Here is a 19,909-nt window from a genome sequence, read left to right as displayed (position 1 = left end):
GACTCAGCATGCACTTCTACCTCAGAAAGAAACAAACATACAGCCACAAGTTTATGTCTAAAAACATTGTTTTACCCCATTGCAAAGATTATTATTGCTTCTCCTAAAGCCTGTGTAACTGACTGGGTAACAGAGGTACTAAAATCAGGCAGAGTTGCAAAAACAAGTCCTGGAAACTTCTAATAACCTCAAATACATTTTGTTTTTCATAGAAGATGACTGTACACAGAAGAAGCAATGCTGGGATAAGGAAGTATTTATCATGGATGGCCACCAGCGACAGGGATTTTTTTCATAACCTCATTGTCATGACAGTTGAAATTGCCAGTCATTACCCTCTCCTGATTTGAAAACTGGAGTCATTGCTCTCCAACCATTCCGCACAGAAAACAAAAACGAAAGCGCTCCAAGTCCGCTAGGAAAAGCAAACACAGACTTTGTGAGCAGGGAAACAGTGGAAGAAAAAGAATCTGTAAAGCACAAAGTTGCTATTTAATCAGAGCCGGTTATTAGAAACCAAAGCTTTGGTAAGAAACTCTACTAAACCATGAGGAAAAACAGTATGCACGTATGAGTGACACTGTATCTCTGAGGAAAGATGTTTCTATCAAATGCCACCATGGTCCTCGTGGATTAAAAATGTTGGTCAATATTTCTACAGGTTCACTTATTAGTACCACAGGAGATACAGGAAAAACTCAGGAGGGTTTAATACTCAGTGCTGATGGTCAGAGAGACAGGGAGACAGTACTTTGGAAAAAGCAGGAATAAGAGCAAAAACACACATTTCTCTTGGGCTCTCCCTGCCTCTACAGCCACACTCAACTGAATCGTGGTGTCCCCTGGTGCTGACCGCCCAGAGAAGAGCTGCAGACCTCCCCACCACCCCCACCCTGCCCCATGGCACTGTTTCCAATAAATACCCCACAGCAGCAGCAAGGAGTTAATATCTGTGTTTGCTTTCAAAGAAAATAACTAGTTCCTTGGCCAGGCCTGAAGCTCCTGGGTTTCCCTTGCCGACTCAGGCAAGCACAGGGGTTGTTACGCCACCCTTGGACCTCTCCACCATGCACCAGTTTGTCTGTAAGAAGCACCACAAAGACAGCACAGGAAAACATGTACAAGGCAGGTGTGTGCCTAGAACAGCCACCTCTTCATTCATGATTATTCGAAGACCCGAGGCATGAAGTTGCAGACATCCTCCAAAACATCAGCAGCTGTTTCGTTACCTGGAATATTTTTTCTCATGTGCTTCTTTGGTGTTTGAGACTCTTTCCAAGAGCTTGTGCATCAACATTCTGCAGAACCAGTGTTACATGTTACAGCTGTGTTACGCAGATAGCTTTTCTTCTGTAGTCTTTTATTTATGTATTTAATATAACTGAACATCTCTGCCCTGGTGTAAGGCAGAAGAGAGATCAAGAGTTTCACTCTTTTGTCAGATCCTCATTTTATATACTTTATTTCTTTCCCATACTGTCACTTGTGACTGTTTTAGAAGAAATAATCCAGGTTGGGGTTTTTTTTTTGTTTGGTTTGGTTTTGTCAATCTCTCTGCATATGAGTTTTCCATGGCCTTAATCATTCTTGTCACCTTTTCCTCACTCTCTCCATTCCTGCAGCATTCCTTTGGAGATGGAGTGACCAGCACTCACAGAGGCCTCAAGCATTGATTTATACTTAATTAACTTCTAAAGCCCTCAAACAAGCAAACAAAATTACTAGTCAACAATGCCTGGAGAGCCACTGGGTTGACCCAGACCTTCAAAAAGAAGCTGAAATTTGGAACAGCTTGCTAGGCAACCCTTCTGTATGTCTTAACTTCACACCCAAGAGCTTTCCAGTGAGGTTAATTAGGAATTGCAGCTCTTTATTTCACTCTTGTGGGTGACGGTATATGGAATTTACATGCTCACATTCCCATTTCACTGTACATATTATTTCCCCAGAGTACGGAGGGAGATGCTGTATGATATAATTTCACTAAGTAACATGAATTTACCTATGTAGTTTGTTCTGGCTCCTAAAACTGTGTTAATCTCCATCACATTTCTCCTCCAATCTTAAGTGGACAGCCAGCCACAGGCACCTTTCACTGTGATCCACTAAAAAAACTTCTTCCAGCAAATCACACCTTTTCACTCCACATGAGGCATTTTTCTTTCACAGGAAGCCAGGATGAACTCCAGTTGAGTTGCTAGGAAAAGGTAAAATCCAAGTTTCTCTTCCCCCACGCTGTCAGAAAAGCAGCAGCATACTCACTTTTTCCTTTTCATCTCTTCCTCATTCTTCTAATCATAATTAGTGGGAAAGATCAGTATTTCTCTGACATGTGAATATTCTGCCTGATATGTTTTTGAAGATTAGGGGGATGTTCACACCAGCAGTACTAGAAAATGGGTAGGGTTGGCAGTTATGGCTCTGCTACAGCCCACTTCAAACCATATACCTCTGCTGTTGACAGACAGCACAGCCATGGAAAAAACTTCCCACCTGCATGAGATGCAGAAATCTCCAAGTTAGGTAATATTTGATATGGGGAAGAGGGCTCTAATCAGTCAAGGTAAGCATGTAAACTCAATGCCAAAATTGAGCTCTCTAATGATAACGATGAGCTGTTCCTGCTTTGGAGAGTGAGATCAGCCACTTCTGACATCTCTCAGATGCTGCCAGAACATAGTTCTGCAAAGCAGCAGCAGCAGCCTTATGTAGAAGGACAAAAAAGGGATCATCAAGAAGCCTGCAGCCAGGTTAGGTAGATGATAACAGATAAATAAAAACTGCACTAAAAATGAATAGGTTTTTATCAGCTTGAAATAAAAAAAAAAATAACAAACTGTTTCCCTGATCAAAATCTTTGCTTGTTCAGAATGCAGTCAGCAAACATCAGTAAAATGTCCCTCATTTGTCTTTAGCAAAAGTCTAGAAACTGGTCAGCAAAGCTTAGAGACCACCTCATGCATCTTCTCCTTTGGCTAAGCCACCTACACTAGATTTGATTTTCTCCAATTCAAAAGCCGTTCCCTTCCAAACCTCTCAAATTAATGTTGGTTCTCTGAAAGATTTAACTTCTGGGGCGGGGGTGTGTGTGTATGTGTGTTCTTTTAAGCTCCTCTTCCAGAGTCTTGGTTTAGTTATTCTGTAAGAATACAAGTGATGAAACCTGGATCTGCATGTCGAACGCTGAGAATCTGAACGGAAAGGCAAAGGGCTGCAGGAATGCCCCAGCTATTTACACTGCAGTGACGTGCACCAGCACTGTGATAGCTCGTACAGCAACAGTCACCACACAAAGAGATCAGCTGAGCTGCCTCGGTCCTTTGCTGTACCTTGCTGCTGTGCATGAAACCACTCAAATTTTCTTGTACAGTTCTTTGAGCTGCTACAAAGTATTTAGAGCTCTCTTGTGCATGTAAAAATATGTAAAAAGGAAAACAGCTTGGATAGTAGGTCCTCATCCCTGGAGCTGCAGCTTTGGCGCTGTTGAGATGAATGAAATGAGGCTTCTTGTCCAGTCAACATAAATCACATCCTCAACATCCAACTTGCTGTGGCTCTGCGCACAGGCTGTCCCTGAGTCCCCCTGCCCTCATGTGTCACGTGCGGTCCCGAGGTTGTTTGAGATACCACCTCTCACTTGTGCCTTTGGGAAGCCTGGAGCAGCTGAGCAGTGTGACTCCACGAGAACTCCAGTCTGCTCTACCCAAATTTCTTCTCTGAAGAGTTTATACCACAGTAGAATTAGAGACAACATCACAGTGTGCCCCCCAATAGTCAACCTGCAACATCTGCCTCCCTGTAGAAGCAGCACAACAGGGCTACGGGCAGAGGAAATTTGAGGATTTGAGACCTACTTTTGTTCGTTTGTCCCACAAAACAGCCGAGTCCGTATGGATTTACCAGAGTAAAACCTTAGGTGGCTGCAGTCAGCTTCAAATCCTTCACTGAGGCCAAGCACAACACACAGGGCAGGTAGGACAAGAGGTCCCTGAAGCTGAGATCTTTCTGGCTTTGGGCAGGACATGGACCTGCACAGCACGTCTTCCCTGCCCACACAGAGAAGGAGAGAAAAATGAAGCGACACCGCATCCCCCACTCCTCTTTTCTTTCACTGCCCACCGCTGAGACCGATGCGCAGGATGAGCAGATGTACCCAGAAGAAAACAGTAAGAAGAATGCTTTTTATATACCTTGCAGACTTGAGAGAATGAACTGCAACCTGTTCCTGCTCGCAGGCAACGTGGTCCTACAAGAACCGACAAACATCATCTACAACAGTTCTCTGTATACACAAAATTATACTACTCTCTTCTAGGGAACACGACCCTGATACAAGATTCATTCTGCAAATAAAAAAAACCAAAAAACTTCCCACTTAAAAACTTTAAAAAATGTACTTTTTTTTCCTAGCGCAGCTCTCTGAGGGAATATGAAAGGCTCAGCAAGCCAGATCGCAGTGTTAGCTGCTGAGCTCTCAGAGAATATACAATAGAGGAATGTGTCAAACCTGAAGCATGATAACAGAGCTGCTCTGAAAGAAAAAGGAAAATCCTAAAACAGAAAAAAAGGGCAGAAGTGTGTAAGAAAGACAGGCCTGATTATCCTCTACATTACATCAGACAAAAATGCCTCTGAAGACAGTATAGTTATTCCAGAAAGAAATCAGGACACTTGAGATGATGTACTGCCTGGGACTGCAGATCAAATACTCTCCAGCCCATTAGGCAAGGCTGTGGTTATCTTTGGCTTTTTTTATAACGTACAGGCACTGGGACACAATCAATTTACCAGAGGGAGACAATCCATTGTACTTATCCAGAACCAGCCCACGCTCAGCTGGCAAACAGCCCGCGGTGCAGCAGGGATGGGTGGAAGTGGCTCTGAAGCAGGAGCAGGATGCTTGGGAGCAGGATGCTGGGGAGCAGGAACCTCAGCAATCCAGGATGGAGAATTAGGACGAGTAACTCACACCCTCTAATATGTAGTGGCCAATGCCAAACTATTAAGAAAGCTGCCTGGTGAATGAACATAAGTCTTTTTCTTGTCCTGTGCTAAACATGCTGAGAAACTATTTGGGAGAAAGTTGGGTGGCTTGGCCTGAAATAGTGCCAGGGCCATTTGAACAATTTACTCATTTACTCATTTAATTTAGCAGGCAAGATGTAGCCTGCAAGTCCAGAGTACCTCCAGCACATTTCTAAGAAATGCCAGTTTGGGTAAGGACTCTGGATTTCCCAGTAACTAAACATGAGTCACTAACTTCATTTCCCCTCCTATTTTTTCCTTAGCATTTTCTAACATCCTAAATACACAAAAATTATACTGCTGATGCTTGGAGCATCTTGGTCCTTGTTCCACAAAACACCAAGCTCAAACACCATATAATTTGGACAGGATAAAATAAACAAAGCTAGGTAAGGGGAGAGGGTGAACATCACCTTACCTTCCCTCTGACACTTTCCTAGTCCTATGCAGACAAGCAGACAACTACATTTAAAAAAATGGGTTATATTACTCAAACTTAAATCCATATGGCACCTTCTCATCCAAGTACTCCAGGCAGATGCCACATGTCTACTAACTTTCCTTCCATGCCTGCAAAAACACCTCTCTCTCCGCTCTAATGTAAGGAGTGTTACTGCATTGTCATTTCTGCAGCAGCCCAGGACCTGAGCTGCAGAGGTAAAACCTCCCTCTGTTCAGGGCAAGTCTACTTCTCCAACACAGAGTAATTTACAAAAGTTACCTCCTTAGATAAGAAAATCTTGGAGGAAGATCATTCGTAACAAGCCCAATGAACCTCTCACACGCAGCCAGCGTGGTTCCCATGGGGCTGCCTGTGCTGGAGCACTGGGCAGAGCAGAGTGGGGGGCGATGGGAGAGCACTGCCCCTCACAGATGGACATGACAAGCCAAAGCACAGATTTCCTGAAGTGTCCCCTGAAATCTGTGCCAGTGAGCACTTAAAACAGGCGTTTCTCCTTAAGCAGTATTTTAAAATTTATTTTAATGCTAGGGATACAGTAGCAAACATCCCTTTTTTTCCCCATGTATTTATATCCCAATTTATCAAACAGGCGCGTTAGATAAACAAGCACATTTGACAAATTTCTGCTCTTTTACAAACTCACACGTTATTCTGAAATGCTATTTTGAACATTACTACTATTTAACCCAATTTTATGGCTACCACAGGAAGCAAGGTTAAGGAATTACACAGTTTACTGCACTACGGGGATTGTGGATTGTTCCAAACACTAACCAGATAAAAAACAGATTAGAAGTTACATCCCTATTTGCATGCCTCCTGTTTTGCCCCACTCTGCTTCGGCCATCCACTGCCTGACTTCAGTGTTCCAACATAAGGTAAGCTCTCTTCTGATCACCCGAAAACACTCCCCACTTCTTTCTTCTCTCCTGTGATTGCTAGGCATGGACATTGTGAAAACTGTCTTATTTTAAAGTACAATGATCTATGTAACAACATCACATAGGAAGTATTTACAGGTTCCTAAGTATTTTAAGAGAAAATTGCTACATGTATACAATAAGCAGACTTAAATGAACAAAAAAAAAAAAGAGTCTTCTGATATATACATCTCCCCAGGTCAGTCTTAGTACAATTACAGTTTGTCCTGTTGTTTTACATAGTCACACGAGGTGACCTTTTCTCTTTTAATAAGGGCACAGGGAAACAAAAGATTGAAAATGCGTTATCCCCTTTGTTTTCCCAGAAGAAAACACAAGTGAGCCCTCTATAGCATTCAGCCCTGAGGCAAAATTTTCATCTACACAAAACCCTTACTAAATGTATTCCTTACTCGAAGGTCCTGACTGAATACACTTCCTCCTCAGTGAGATCTTTTTTGCTTAAGTGTAGCAAGGATCCTTGGAAACGACAGTTTAATGTAGCCATGAGGTAATACTTCACGGTACTGATTAACCCCAGTTTGCCAGCTTACTTTGGCCCCAATCTGGGTGGCAATTTGAATATTAGTAAGAACTTGATAAATAAGAACAGCAAAATTTCCCTTTTTCTTTTTTTTTTTCCTCTTCTTTTTCATTCAACTTCATAACCAACTTTCTAAGGAGTTGATATGCAGTATTACTGTAACAGCCAGGTCTAATACTGTAACAACATTTGCTTATGGAAGCTAGTCTGGAGTGTAAAACTTGAAGCCGTATTCCAGGTAATGAATTATCCGTATTTAAACACACACAAGAGGTGGGATGATTAAGGAGAGGTATGTTGCCAGTGGATTCTTTGAGTTGGAGCCTTTTAAAATATTTGCAGCAAAATATTTATTGGAAACATTGTAAATATTATGTTCTTAACATCTCTAATCAAAACTACCAGCAGGGTTAAACCTTTAAAAGCACTGGGAAGATTTTAGTGGCTTTGAATCCGGAAGGATCATGCAATTAACAAGCCTGCATTTGACAAAGGAATATATAATTTATATATAATATAATACATGTAATAATGTAGAATATAACATATAATTTACAATTATATGCCTGCCAGATCAAGTTATTTGAACAAGTTTTTGAAACAGCTGATGATGTAATCCAGCTGCACTGACAGTGCACGGCTCATGTAACCTTGAATACTTCAGGCAGCTTAAGAAGGAACTTCATTGTAAACTGCTTGGTCTTTGCCCCCTCGCTTTTTAAAGGAAGTTCTGTTGGCTGAGATGAAGGAAAACGAAAAAAAAAAAAAGAATGTTATTGACATAAAATATTAAAGGGCAGGCTTTCCGAAGCCAGCTTCAGTGCATTTTCGCTTTTGCCTTTAAATTCCATTATGGCCAACGTTTTGCAGAGCATTATCAGTGATGCAGAAGACCAGGCTCAAAGTAAAGTTCTGCAGCACAAAGTGTAAAATATGCTGATGATTTAACGTCTCGCACAGCCCAGCCTTCCTCACACGGGGGGGTCAAAAGCCAGGGTTCAGCTGGACTCACAAATACATCACCCCGAATCAAACAGAGCATCCCTAAATAGTAGCAGTCACTAACGTACACTCATTACATTAATAAATTGCTCACTAATGGGAGCAGTGACAAGTAAGATGTGCACTTAGTGGCCCTGTTTGCAGCCCGCCCCTGATGTCTGAATGCCCGTTTTTCTCTGGGTTGTGTTCTAAAGGCTTCAAAGTGCACGAAGAAAATCTGCTCAGTGTTGTGAAATAAATCAAAGAGTGTCTCTCGAAAAATTCCTAAAACGCTTCGGCCCTAATCTCCCAGACCAGAGAGTGGGCTTGCAGAATGCTAAACTTGCTTTTCAAAGAAGATCAAAGCAACACGAGCAACAATTAAAAACACGGGTGGAGGTGTGCGCATGCGCAGGAGCATCGCGGAGGCACTAAGAGCCTCTTTTTAGTCATCCCCGAACGCTAACGTTGACTTATCTAATCACTACACAGTGCGATTTGAAAGGACAGGAGTCGTCTCCAAAAGGTACGCAAAAAATTCCCTGCCTTTATGTACAAAATGAGCTCTAGGCACATGCAACGTTTTCCGAGATACGCTCCTTCCACTAATTTTGAAAAGCTCCTTAGCTGCTAATTAAACCAGCCTAGAATTCTGTTGCTCAGTGACTCAAGGATAAATGAAGTTGAATTGTGTAGCTACCCTTCCTAGTGCAACTTAGTCTTTAACTAGGTTTAGTCTCCCAGACCTCACTGAACCCCCTGAAAGCCAGCTGCTTGCCTCACCAAACATCAGAAGAACCAGGCTCACCCCCTGAGTGGTATCAGGCCGTTCAGCAGCTTACTAAAGCCACTACGGAGATCTGATTTCCTTGCTTCAACTTTCAAACGGCATTGGCTGTCCTGCCTGAGGCTGGTCACTTCTACCTTCACCTACACCAGAAATACTTGTGCTAGAAGTGAAATGAGCTCACACAAGAACTGCTGGTGCTAGCAGGTGAGTGCCCAAGGGAAAGTGATGTTGTGTGACAGGCAATACAGCTCTGGTGAGGGGACTACGACACAGGAATGGGGGACTTTGCAGCCAAGATGCTAATTGCCTGACAATAGGGTTTGTCTGTTTTTCCCTTCTCAAGCTGGAATTGCACTGTGTGAATGAGAAAGGAAGGGGGCAAAAAAAAACCCCAAAACAAGGACACACACACCCCAACCAAAAAACCAAACAGCATCTGTGGGAAAAAACTCTTGGAAGTTCACAGGGTGAGAAAAGGAGGAGTAAAACCCCGAATGAACTCTCCTGGCTGAACTGGGTTAGGATGAAAAATGCTTCTGCTAAATCTTGAAAATTTAGGTCAGTCTTGTTTATGTGAAGACATAAACCACTGACATTTTGAGAAGCATGTGAATCGAAGTGATATTTCAGAGTTCTCTCTGAATCACTTTGGGCCACTAGGCCCTTTTATACAACCAATCTCCCCCCCCTTCATATTAAAAAAAAAATAATCTGAATTGTCACTTAAACTGTACACAGCCACATAGTGGAGTACCGTGCTTTAAAGTCTAGTGGCAGTAGCTGCTGAAACATTTCGTATTTTTAAAATACACCGAGTGAACTGAGTAGATACGTGGGAAACAGTTAATAGAAGAGAACAAAGTAGGTACAGTTTTCAAAGCTATCTGCCTTTTCCCTCCTCTGTATTAATACAGGCTACATTATTCCCCGATGAGTAGCGGTGAAGATGAAGAAAAAGATAATTGATGCTTTTCCGAGCCCAAACTGATGTTATCCAAACCATGCATCACACCAGATATCCGTTGCATTTAACACAGCTCAACAGAAAGGGATTTTGATGATGCGAATAGGACTCAATCCCGTTTCTCTTCAAATCCACGTGAATAGTTCAAGGCTCCGTGAGTCATTTTGATAAAACGCTACTTAGCAGCATCAAAACTGCCCGAGTATTTTGTCTGCCTGCACTGGGGCCTCCTACTGCTGCCATTGAAACAAATGGCAAAATTCCCATTTACTTCCACGGGAGGAGAGCCAAGCCCTTAGAAACCTTTGTATTTAAGGAAAAGAAAAAAAAAACAAACCCCACAACATTTTTCCTCCCACTCATGACTACAGTTCCCCTGAAAAGCCAATGGAACTGTTTAAGAAGTCAGGTGGTTAGGACTGGGCCCAAAGGTCAGGAACAAAGAACATTAGCACAGTCTTGCTGTTGGAAAACTGAGAAGCATCCTCAAAGCGTCATCGTTGTTTTTAAACAGAAAAATGTCACTCTCAGATCTAACTAGGAAGATTTTAAAATATATATAACTCTGGGAAGAAGAAATGAAGCACACATTTCATTTAGTGTCTGGATTACAGATTCTTATTAAACAAACCAGAGCTCATTATAAAATCAATATCAACTTAACCACTATACTCCCAGGAGAAATGGCAAAAAAGGTCACTCCAAGAAATTCAAACAATTTTCCTGCTGGAAGGGCACGATTTTAATTACAGATACTATTAATTAGAGCTGTCAGTAGGAAGATTGTCCTGTTAATTATCACAAATTCAGTTTCAAGTGTGATTTTGGAACCTGGAGGGCTTTTAAAAAAAAATTAAGAATTCTTGTATTCACGTTTAAGAGGAGAAAAAGTCTACCTATTGCCTCTGTAAGCCAAGGCAAGTTCTTTACTAAAACCAAACAAAAATATTTATGGCCATGGTCTCTTTGGCCAACAAAACTAATCCGACAAACTGCTGTTTTGTTCAGACTTGATCTGGAGGACACTCCTTTTTTCCACTGGAAATGCTCTTGCTCTCTCTGGCTTTACAAGTCATTAAAGATGTAATTTTACTTTTTTTTTTTAATCAGTAAACATTGCAATTAAACTGAAAACCGAAACCTTTCCTGAAGATACTAATTGTTACAGAAACATTCGTATTTATCATTCTGTACCAAAATCTCCCTGGACCCAGCCTGTGGAGACGTACTTAACACATTACATCTTTTACATGTAAGAGGTACAGGCAGACCCAAACTTTGTGAGGAAATATGAGTTTATTCCCGTATGACTCCCGACTGCCAGTGTTAATCCATCTCAACTCCAGAATACAGAAAGGCCATAATGTCTGATCCTAAGCAGAACAAGAAGGTAAAATAAAACTTGACAGAAGAGTGCCATTAGCAAGACCCTCCGGGTGCACAAGCAGACACGGATACTACCGCAACAATGTTTACACATTCTTAAATTCTTTTTCCTGGTTGCTCTCCAAATATTTGAGGACAGCAGACAGCTGTGTGGTATACGACCATAACACATGCATTACCCCACCACTAACGCACCGAGAAATAAGAGCCATGATCCAAAACAAACTTCAGGAGGATGCAGAGTGTCTCTCCACCCAATACTTTTGAAACCGAAAGAGAAAGCTGGAGGTTTCTGATTTATTTCAGGAAACCTGAGTGCAGCCCTCCCGTATTCCTGGGTACGCATCCGCTACCATTGTTCTCCCAGACCCAGTCCTGGTTTCCCTCCCCATCTATCAGCATTAGATTTCATTTTATCTGAATAATGGCAGAAGGTGGCAACAGATCGGGTCAAAGGCTCTTTTCATATCAGACCCTGAAGAAGTCGATTACTCAAAAAGAGAGACATCTCCAGATAACCGTGCAATCCATTCCTCATAAACGTTAAAGATTTTTTGTTATTAATAGTGGCAGGGGTGACAGATTATGGATATTAATGTTATTTTTCAGAGAATTTCAATGGCAAGGGCTGCTTGCTTTCTTCCCCCCCCCCCCTTCTTCTTTCTTTAATGTCTCTAATTAGGCACGCATTTACAGCACCCGCCAGAACAGCCAAGATTAACACCCAGCAGTAAAAAGCTGCTACAGTGAATCCGCGGGAGTATGAATGGAGCGGGGAGGAGGGGTGTGGGGGGGTGCGGGGGGTGGGCAGCGTCGGAAACAAACCCACCCCCTCGGCTCCCAATACGAGAAGGGTCCCCCCGGGGGTCCGCGGGGCACCCCGCGGGAGCCGGGCCGGAGGAGGAAAGCTTGGTCCTTACCTGATAAGCAGCGGGGGCGTCGGAGCCGGCGTCAGCCCCCAGGGCCGAGAGCTTCTCCTTCAGGCGGTGATGTGCGCGGTGGCGGAGGCAGTAGGCGACCCCCGACGCCGCCAGGACCCCGGCGATGCAGGCGAGGGAGAGGAGGGTGAGGAGGAGGAATTTGGCGGACTCTGCCTCTTCCCCGCGCTGCGGGAGCGGCGGGACGTGGCTTTTCTGCAGGGGAGGAGAGAGAGGTAGCGCCTGAGTTGCGCGGTCGCGGAGGAGCGCGGAGGGGGAAGACCCCGTCGGGGGAAACCTCCGGCAGCGCTAACTTTCAGCCGAGGATGGAGGCGAACGGACGGGCAGGGACAGCACTGCCGACATGCCCCCTCCATCCCCTCCCCTCCCGGCGGCTTCCATTTAACTACCGAAAGGCGGAGGCGGGCGCGCTGGCTGCGCGCAAGCACCGCGGCGCGCCCCGCAGCTCCGCGCCCCCCCACCCCATTCCCCGCTGCTTCCCCCTTCACAGCCCCGCAGGACCGCATCCAGGGCCAGGGGCTGCCGGGGGGGCAGCAAGGGAAAATCCGATTATTTTTTTCTCTCGGAGTGAAAAATAAAACAAGGAACAACAGAGACAAAAAGAAGAAGAAGAAAAAAAAAGAGTAGGTGGCGGTCCTTCCTTTTGTCTGTTGTAGAAGGAAAACGATAAAAAAGCCCGATAGTTTCAAACTCCTCCAGATTACTATTATTTTTGCAGCTATAGGAGAGAATCCTTCTAGTGCATTTCACTTGTCTCCATGTGCTAAAAAGTTGTACAATAATTTCCCCTCATTAGCTTCATTATAAGCTATATTAGCAACAATTAAAAACGCAACATGAAAATGAAAAGACCAGGCGCGCAAATTGCAGCAAGACTCATTTGGCCTGCATTCCCCCTTTCACAATTACCAGGGAAATGAATTGAAAAGCACGCCCCTGCCTCAGTCCTGGTTGCTACAAGATGAGAACAATTAGCAAACTCCTTTCCACCACCTAATTTCGCGTGGTAACAAAATGGATTTTTCCCCATGAATGCCTAGCCGGCCTATTCATTATCTCTCCTCTATTAGTAATTTTCTGCTCCGTATTCAGCTAGCCAGCTCTTAATTTCCTCCTGTCTTGCAGTGTACACAGTGGCTCTTATGTCAGGCCCGGTCCATTTTTATCTTGTAATCATAAAGGCCACCAAAGCAATTATCGCTGGTCTTGACTGTAAAAGCTTGTCATTAATTAGCCTCCTTGCCTTCAGTGCTGCGGATTAGCCGGGGCTGAGGCTGAGTTAATGGAAATGCAGGTTCAATAAGACTCCCGGATTTTCTTGCCTGGATGCGCCGAGCGGAGGAGGATTGCCGGGTTTGTAAACCCCGGGCGGCGGGGGGCGGGCGCAGGGCTCGCCGGGGCCAGGCATGTGCCGCCCGCCTCCGCGCCCGCGCAGCCACCGCCGGACCCGCCGCCTCCCTGCCTCCCCTCCCCTAAACCGCAGCCGGCCCCTCCTCCAAATCCCAACAGCCACCAGGAGGACGGGGCTCCCCCCCGCCCCCCAACCCATCGCCCCGGCCCCGGGGTGGGGGGGAGAGAGGGGCTCCGAGGCCGCCTTCCCGCGTCCCGTCCCCCCCACACCCCCTCCCCGGCTCCGTGGCACAGCTGGGCACCTGCCCCGGCCGCACCGCGGGGAGCGCGCCCTCGGCCCCCACCGCTGCCCGCCCTCCGCACCGCGCGGGGGAAGAAGGGCGGAAGGGGGGGGGGGGGGGTTTGCAAAGGAGACCCGCGAGGGGCAGCACCGACGGCAGCTCCCGCCGCCTTGGCCCCGGGGGCCCGGGGGGGTAAAGGGCTGCTGCGCTCTGCCATTAGCATCTCCGTGAAAGGCCGTCGTCCCCTCGGGGCCAGAGGTCGCAATCTGCATCTAAATAGGCAGCGCCCGCGAAAGTGCCGGCGCCCCCTCCCCGAGAGCTGCGCCCCGGGACGTTAATCCGCCTCGCCGCGGCGTTTGGTCTCCCATCAGCAAGGCAGGGACAAGCTGCCCCCCTCTGCCTCCCCCCAGGACCCCCCGCGGACCGGCCCCGCTTCCCGGGCGGCTCGGGCCGCCCTCCCCGCGTCGGACCCCGGGAGCGCGCAGGACATCGCCGCCGGCAGCAAGGAAGAGGCCGGCGGGTAGTTTCGGGCACTTCTGCATCTCTCCTCTCTCTTGCTTTCACAACCGCGGCTTTAAACCGTTTCCCTTCTCCGGTTGCCGTGTGGGAGCCGCACAGGCACCCGGAGAAAGGGCTGTGCGAGAGAAACAATGACAGTGATGGGAGCAAAGTGCTGTCAAATGCCCCGAGTAAACACGAGGGAGAAAAAGGGCGTGCTTGCCTTTCTTCCCTGTAGTTATAGTGATTTTAGATGTTTCCAACTTCCCGGCAGCTGCCGTCCCCGGAGCTCACTACTCTTAACAAAAGAAGCGCTCGCCGAGACACCCTGCACGGCCCCCACGAACGGCGGCACCCGGGAACGAGAAACACGGGGAAGAGTTTGAGCCCTTCCGTAGGGTGTTTAAGCATTGTTAACACACCGGTAAGCATCCTCAGTGGGCAGCCAGTGTAGCCGCGTCCCTAGTGATGGGCACTTGCAAAGAGCGACCCGTCTAGGGAACCGGCGCCACCGCCCGCCCGACGCTCCCTGCTCTGTAAGGGGCTGGCGGCCCCGCAACGGGAGGGAAGGGGAAGACGGGCACGGCCATTAGCCGCCGCTCTCCGCCTGCACGGCAGCCCGGTGGCGTTCGCCACGTCGGAGCGGCTGGCGGGGAAGGGACAGGGGCTCTGGGATGGGACCGCCGGTCCGTTTCCCCGCTCCTTCCTTCCTTCCTTCCTTCCTCCCGCTTCACAGGGAGCGCCTCCGGAGCCTCTGCCATCGGGGAGCGGAGGGCTCCCCTCCCGCCCTCCCTCCGGGGGAGGGGACGGTTGGTGCTCAGGAGCACCTCGGGAAGCCCCCACGCCGCCCCCGGGAAACACCCTGGTGACTGCTGCCAGCTGCACGACCCCGCATAATCCGCCGGCTAAAACCGACGGTGGAGCCCCACCGCCCGGCTCCGGGCTGGGGGCACCCGGTGTTGCAGAGGGCAGCGGGGGTCCCGGCCCCCCCCCCGGCAGTGCTCCATCAGGAGACCCTTCGGGAAACGGCCACCACTGCCCCCAACTCAGCTGGAGAAACCCGCTGCCCTTTCATCTTGCTTGATGTCTGTCCAAACATCAAATTACGAAAGAGTAAAAATTAATCCGAGTTAGTTACCAGCTTCCTCCCTCCCCCCAGTCAGGAGCACAGATTTCCCCACCTCACCTAGACCCCCGGATTCCTCCCTGCAATAAGGCCCCAGCCTGAAACGGAGCCCAGGGTTAATTAGAGGCGTCCTGTCAGACTTGACTTGAAATTGAAAGAAAAATGTTTAAATATTTATGAATTTGACATTTACAGTCGGATGTCTTTTAAAGCAGAACACCTCTCCCTGTGCTGGCTGGGGCTGCCATGGTGTGTGTGCCTGGGCTGGAAGGGGAACAATAGCTGTTGCATAACAAGAAAAACAAATCACCTTCTCCCCCCACCACCACCCCCAGGCTTAACAGATAAATAGACCACATAAATTACACGTAATTAAATATTAAACTCAGCTACATATAACTGTGCATTTTAAAAACTTTATATAACAGAATATATTGACACTCCTCTGAATGATTTTTCTCCTTGGAAAATTGTGTGGTATCACAGAGAATCAGGGAAGGAAAATCAACTCATTCCTAAGCGGATGGCTTAGGGAAGTGACTCCAAATACAGAGGTTTTGGAGATGTTCAGCCATTCCCTCCATGTTTTTAAATGACTGGCCTGAGCTGAAATGCTAGAAGGCAAAGATTTACCCTCAGAACATTACACCTACCACTTACATTCAACAGTGTTTGCATGATGTACCCACTCCTGTCATGGGTTGTAATTTTCTATTCTTTTTTTTTTAAAGGGAAGAAAAAATGCCTAAGATCTGATCTCATGGAGGCTTTCCCAGTCCCTCGACAGCACGTTATTTTATATATACACCCAAAAGTGAGTCAGTAACTAGAGCAGCCATAGCGCTGGAGTCACAAATCACTGTTCTAATCAAAGAGCAGTGTCCCGTTCTGCGGTGTCATCCCATGATGCAGCAGAACAGCCGACATTTCAAACGAATTCCAGGCAAATGTCAGTAAATATTTAATGTAGGCTTTCATGTAAATAAGTTCTCACACCTATGTTGGAAGTGCGCAAGGAAGTCTTTGTAAGAGTGGAGAGGAGCTCCCCATGCAGTGATGTGAAAGCTCACCTTCCAGATGCCTCAGCAGAATTACACTTCATTATTTCCTTTAGGACACGAGGCCTGACTCTGGTCCTTGCTGAAGCAAGAATCGAACTGAACTAGAGGTTTTGTTTTGCTTCATAAATTAAAAAAGACGTTCCTGGTTTACAACCCAGTTCGCCAGTTCCTGCCCCCAACCTCTTCCAGTTTGCAAGAGATTTGCAATATGATTCATTCTAAAAAAATCCCAACGCCAAGTTGGGCTTTTTTTTTTCAATTTTTGCATGCTTTGGGTTTTACATTTGTATTAGACAGCTTTGTTTCTAAGCAGTAATTTAAAAAAATGCAGATTTCTGTGTAAACATGGGCAAAAAGATGAACTTCGGGATAGGATTTGTTTCAAAATATTAGAACGTTAAAAAACTCAAGAGGTGCTATTTTTAATTTGGAATTCACTATAGAATCTAATAAATGGGAGAAGTGAGGTGGAAATAATCATGTATTAATTCTGTGCATTACAAAATCTTTTCAGAAGCTATTATCAGAGCAAGAGGCATTGTGGTTTGGATTCAGGGTGGGAGAAATCCTTTGTGCAACTGAAAGCTATTGTTCCTCTGTGCAGATGAAATTGTACTTGCAAATCTGCCATTCAAGGAGGGAAAAAAGTGCCTAGGCAGAAGAATTCTACAAGAAAATCATTATTCTTAAAAATCAACTTCACTAAAATAAGTTTTAGTTCATCAGGTTTTGGTATGGTTTTTTTTTTTTTAAGAGGATTCTTTGCTAACAGTTGCAGCCACTGACATTAGAACAGGATATAAAGGATATGTGTATTATTTCCTTAATATAGAAAGCATGAAGAAAGGGATATGTGTGGGTGTGTATGGAGAGATATATATAATATATATTCATACATACACACACATCTGTGTATGTCTGCTTGCTTAAATAAACCTAAATTCCCTCCTTGTGATTTCCCTCCGTAAGGTTAGCTGGGACATAGGCTGAGATACACTATGCTGATTAAGTTTCATTAGATTATTAGAAAACCAGAGAAACACTTTACGTCAGAAGGAGCCTGATCTGGCCCCAGGAAACCTACAGATTTCCCCCAAACACACCTCCTTCCCCAGTAAAATAAGAAAACAAACAAGGGAAAGCAGCATCTCCATCGGTTTTGGTTCCTGCTCCTCCTCCCCTGCTTTGCGCTCCTGGTCAAGTTAGATTGGGGCAGCAGGGCCTGAGGGATGCTCAACCTTCAGGGGATACTGTGTTCCCTGTGCTTAGCACTGCGCTCCCAAGCTGTACCAGCCGGCTACTTGTTGGTGGTTTAAGGTACTATCTTTAGAGTTAGTAAGAGGTTTCTGGGGCCACTGTCCTCTGCCTTCCTCTTCACCCCCCCCCCCCCCCAAGAAAGCTTGCCTGGTGCCAAGATCACTTTCAGCAGATGTCAGTTCATCACCTGAAATGAGGTCAATTTAACGCTTTTACTCAGGAGGATGAAATCGGATGGGAAGGTACTTTTTGCTTCTTTTAGGGGTCGGAAAGATTAGACAAATCGACAAACACAAAAGGCAGATGGATTTCTGGGAACTGCAGCTTATTCAAATCACTGAGAAAGGTCACTGCAAGAGCCACAGATCTATTCATCTGTAGGGGTACAATGATCTTTCCACAACCTTCAACACCACAAAGCACTCTGGAGCGTCTCTATACCTTTTAGTAGGATTAATACCATGAACAATGACTGAATACAATCAAGAATTCAGCGAGTTCAAAGATCCCTTGATCAATGGTAGGTATTTTCTTCTGGCTTCCTAAAGGCAAACAGAAGTGAAGTCTCTGGTTAGAGTTACAAGAAATTATAGCTCTTATCCTGAATCCCACTACAAGGTGATGCTGAAATGCCAAAATGTCCAAGAACCCCAAAGAAGTTTGTGGCATGGAATGAATCTGGTTGCAAAAGAGGAGATTTAGGGAGCATCAAGATTCTCCTGAGGATTTTTTTTTTTTTTTAAATCGGCATTTAGTTAAAGGTTATAGCACAAGAGACTACAGCATCACTGAGACGCAGTAGGGATAACGCACGACTCGGGAAACCGGACAGCCACATCCATGCCTGTGGAAAAGGTAGGTGAGCCGGAGAAGCGTGACCCGTCCTGCCTGAAGCCGCGCAGTGGCAGCAAGAAGAGGAGAGCGCAGAGACACCATGGTGAAGAAACTTCATTTCCCATCTCTAAGGACTCAGGAGCAATTAGGGGAAAGCAGCAGAACGGGAGCACCAGGAAGCAGGTTTCATCCTCAGCCCAGGCTTTGTAAGCCAGAGTGAAACAGATAAATAGAGGGACTGAGCAGGTCCAAGTCTCAAAGTGTCAGAGCCCGAGCCGAGAGGGCGGTCAGTGATGGCCGAGCTTAACCAAATACCTTCGGCAAGCAAGCGAAACACAAGCCGTAGTGCCAGCGCTGATCTAATGCTGATGCTGAAGGCACATAATTTAGGGATTAGATAAAGCGCCCTTAAAACCGAGTGCCAAAAGCGAACCGTCTCTCGGTAACACGCTGGCAGAGCCCGAGGGCCCCTCAGTGGAACAGCCGCCCCGTCTCGCAGGGAGCCGGGCCGGGCCCTGCGGCTCCCAGGCCGCCCCTGCCCGGGGACAGGGGTCCGGCTGTCGCCTCCGGTCCTCGGGGCCCCAAGCCGGGAGCAGGCCGAGGGGAGCGGGAAGGACGCGTCCTCGCCACGTCGGGCCCGCTGCCCCTCGGCCCTCTCCCGTCTGACGGCCCCGAGTCCGGGAGCACCCCTGGAGCACCGCCTGACCGGGGTCGCCCGGCGCTTTCGAAGCCGCGTCCGCGGGGCCGGGAGGAGGCGAAGCGGCCCGCCCTCCGCCCCTCCCGCCGCCCCAGCTCCTCCGCGGAGACCCGGCCCGGGCAGCGGCGGCGGCTCTCCCCATCCCGCCCGCCCCCGCACCCTCCGGCCCGCGCCGCGCACACGGCTCCTACGCGAGCCCCAGCCGAGCCGCCTCGAAACACGGCGCCCCCGCCCCCCCCGGTCCTTCGCCGCATTTACCTGCTGCCATGGCGCCGCAGCCGGCGTGCCGGGACGGGCTCCTCCCTGGGAGGGCTCGGCGCACCTCGGCGGGCTGTAGCAATCCTCCTCCGGTACCAAAACTTGCCCCTCTCCTCCCCCCACCCCCCTCCTCCTCAGCGGAGACAAAGGCGGCGGCAGGCACAAGCGCTCCTCGCAGCCCGCAGCCGCCTCCCAGCGCGGCGCGGAGCGGCGGGGGGAGCCGGCGTCCCCGGGCGGCCCGGCGGTCCCCGCGGGACGCGGGCGCGGGTGGAGGATGCTGGCGCGCCCCGGCGCTGCCCTCCTTATATCGGGCCGCTCGCAGCCCCTGCCGGCTGCCGCACATGGCCCATCCACCGGTTGCTATAGCGATGCCTCCCCTCCACATGTTGCTGGCGGCAATTGGCTAGGGAGGTCTGGGCTGTTCAGAAGCCCTTCGCCGGAGTGAGGCAATGAATGGACACGGGCTGTGTCACTCATTTGGAAAAGCTGGCTGGGGTTTCTGTTGTGGATGCAGGTTTGGGTTTAGGGTTTTTTCT

General features: G+C 47.5%; 1 protein-coding gene across 1 annotated transcript in view; it reads right to left on the bottom strand.

Moving 5' to 3' along the window:
- The window catches only part of PTPRN2 (protein tyrosine phosphatase receptor type N2), a gene marked incomplete at both ends in the record, with an annotated part of 656,586 nt that overhangs the window by 95,247 nt on the left and 541,430 nt on the right, over nt 1-19,909 (bottom strand). The window contains one exon of the mRNA XM_084279942.1: nt 11,994-12,206. Coding sequence (XP_084136068.1) covers nt 11,994-12,206 — 213 coding nt within the window. The remainder of the gene's footprint in view (nt 1-11,993; nt 12,207-19,909) is intronic.

Source organism: Gallinula chloropus (assembly GCF_964237585.1).
Source record: "Gallinula chloropus genome assembly, chromosome: 2".
Taxonomy (NCBI): domain Eukaryota; kingdom Metazoa; phylum Chordata; class Aves; order Gruiformes; family Rallidae; genus Gallinula; species Gallinula chloropus.
The sequence above is the reverse complement of the archived record's forward strand: the minus strand, read 5'-3'. Positions and strand labels throughout refer to the sequence as shown.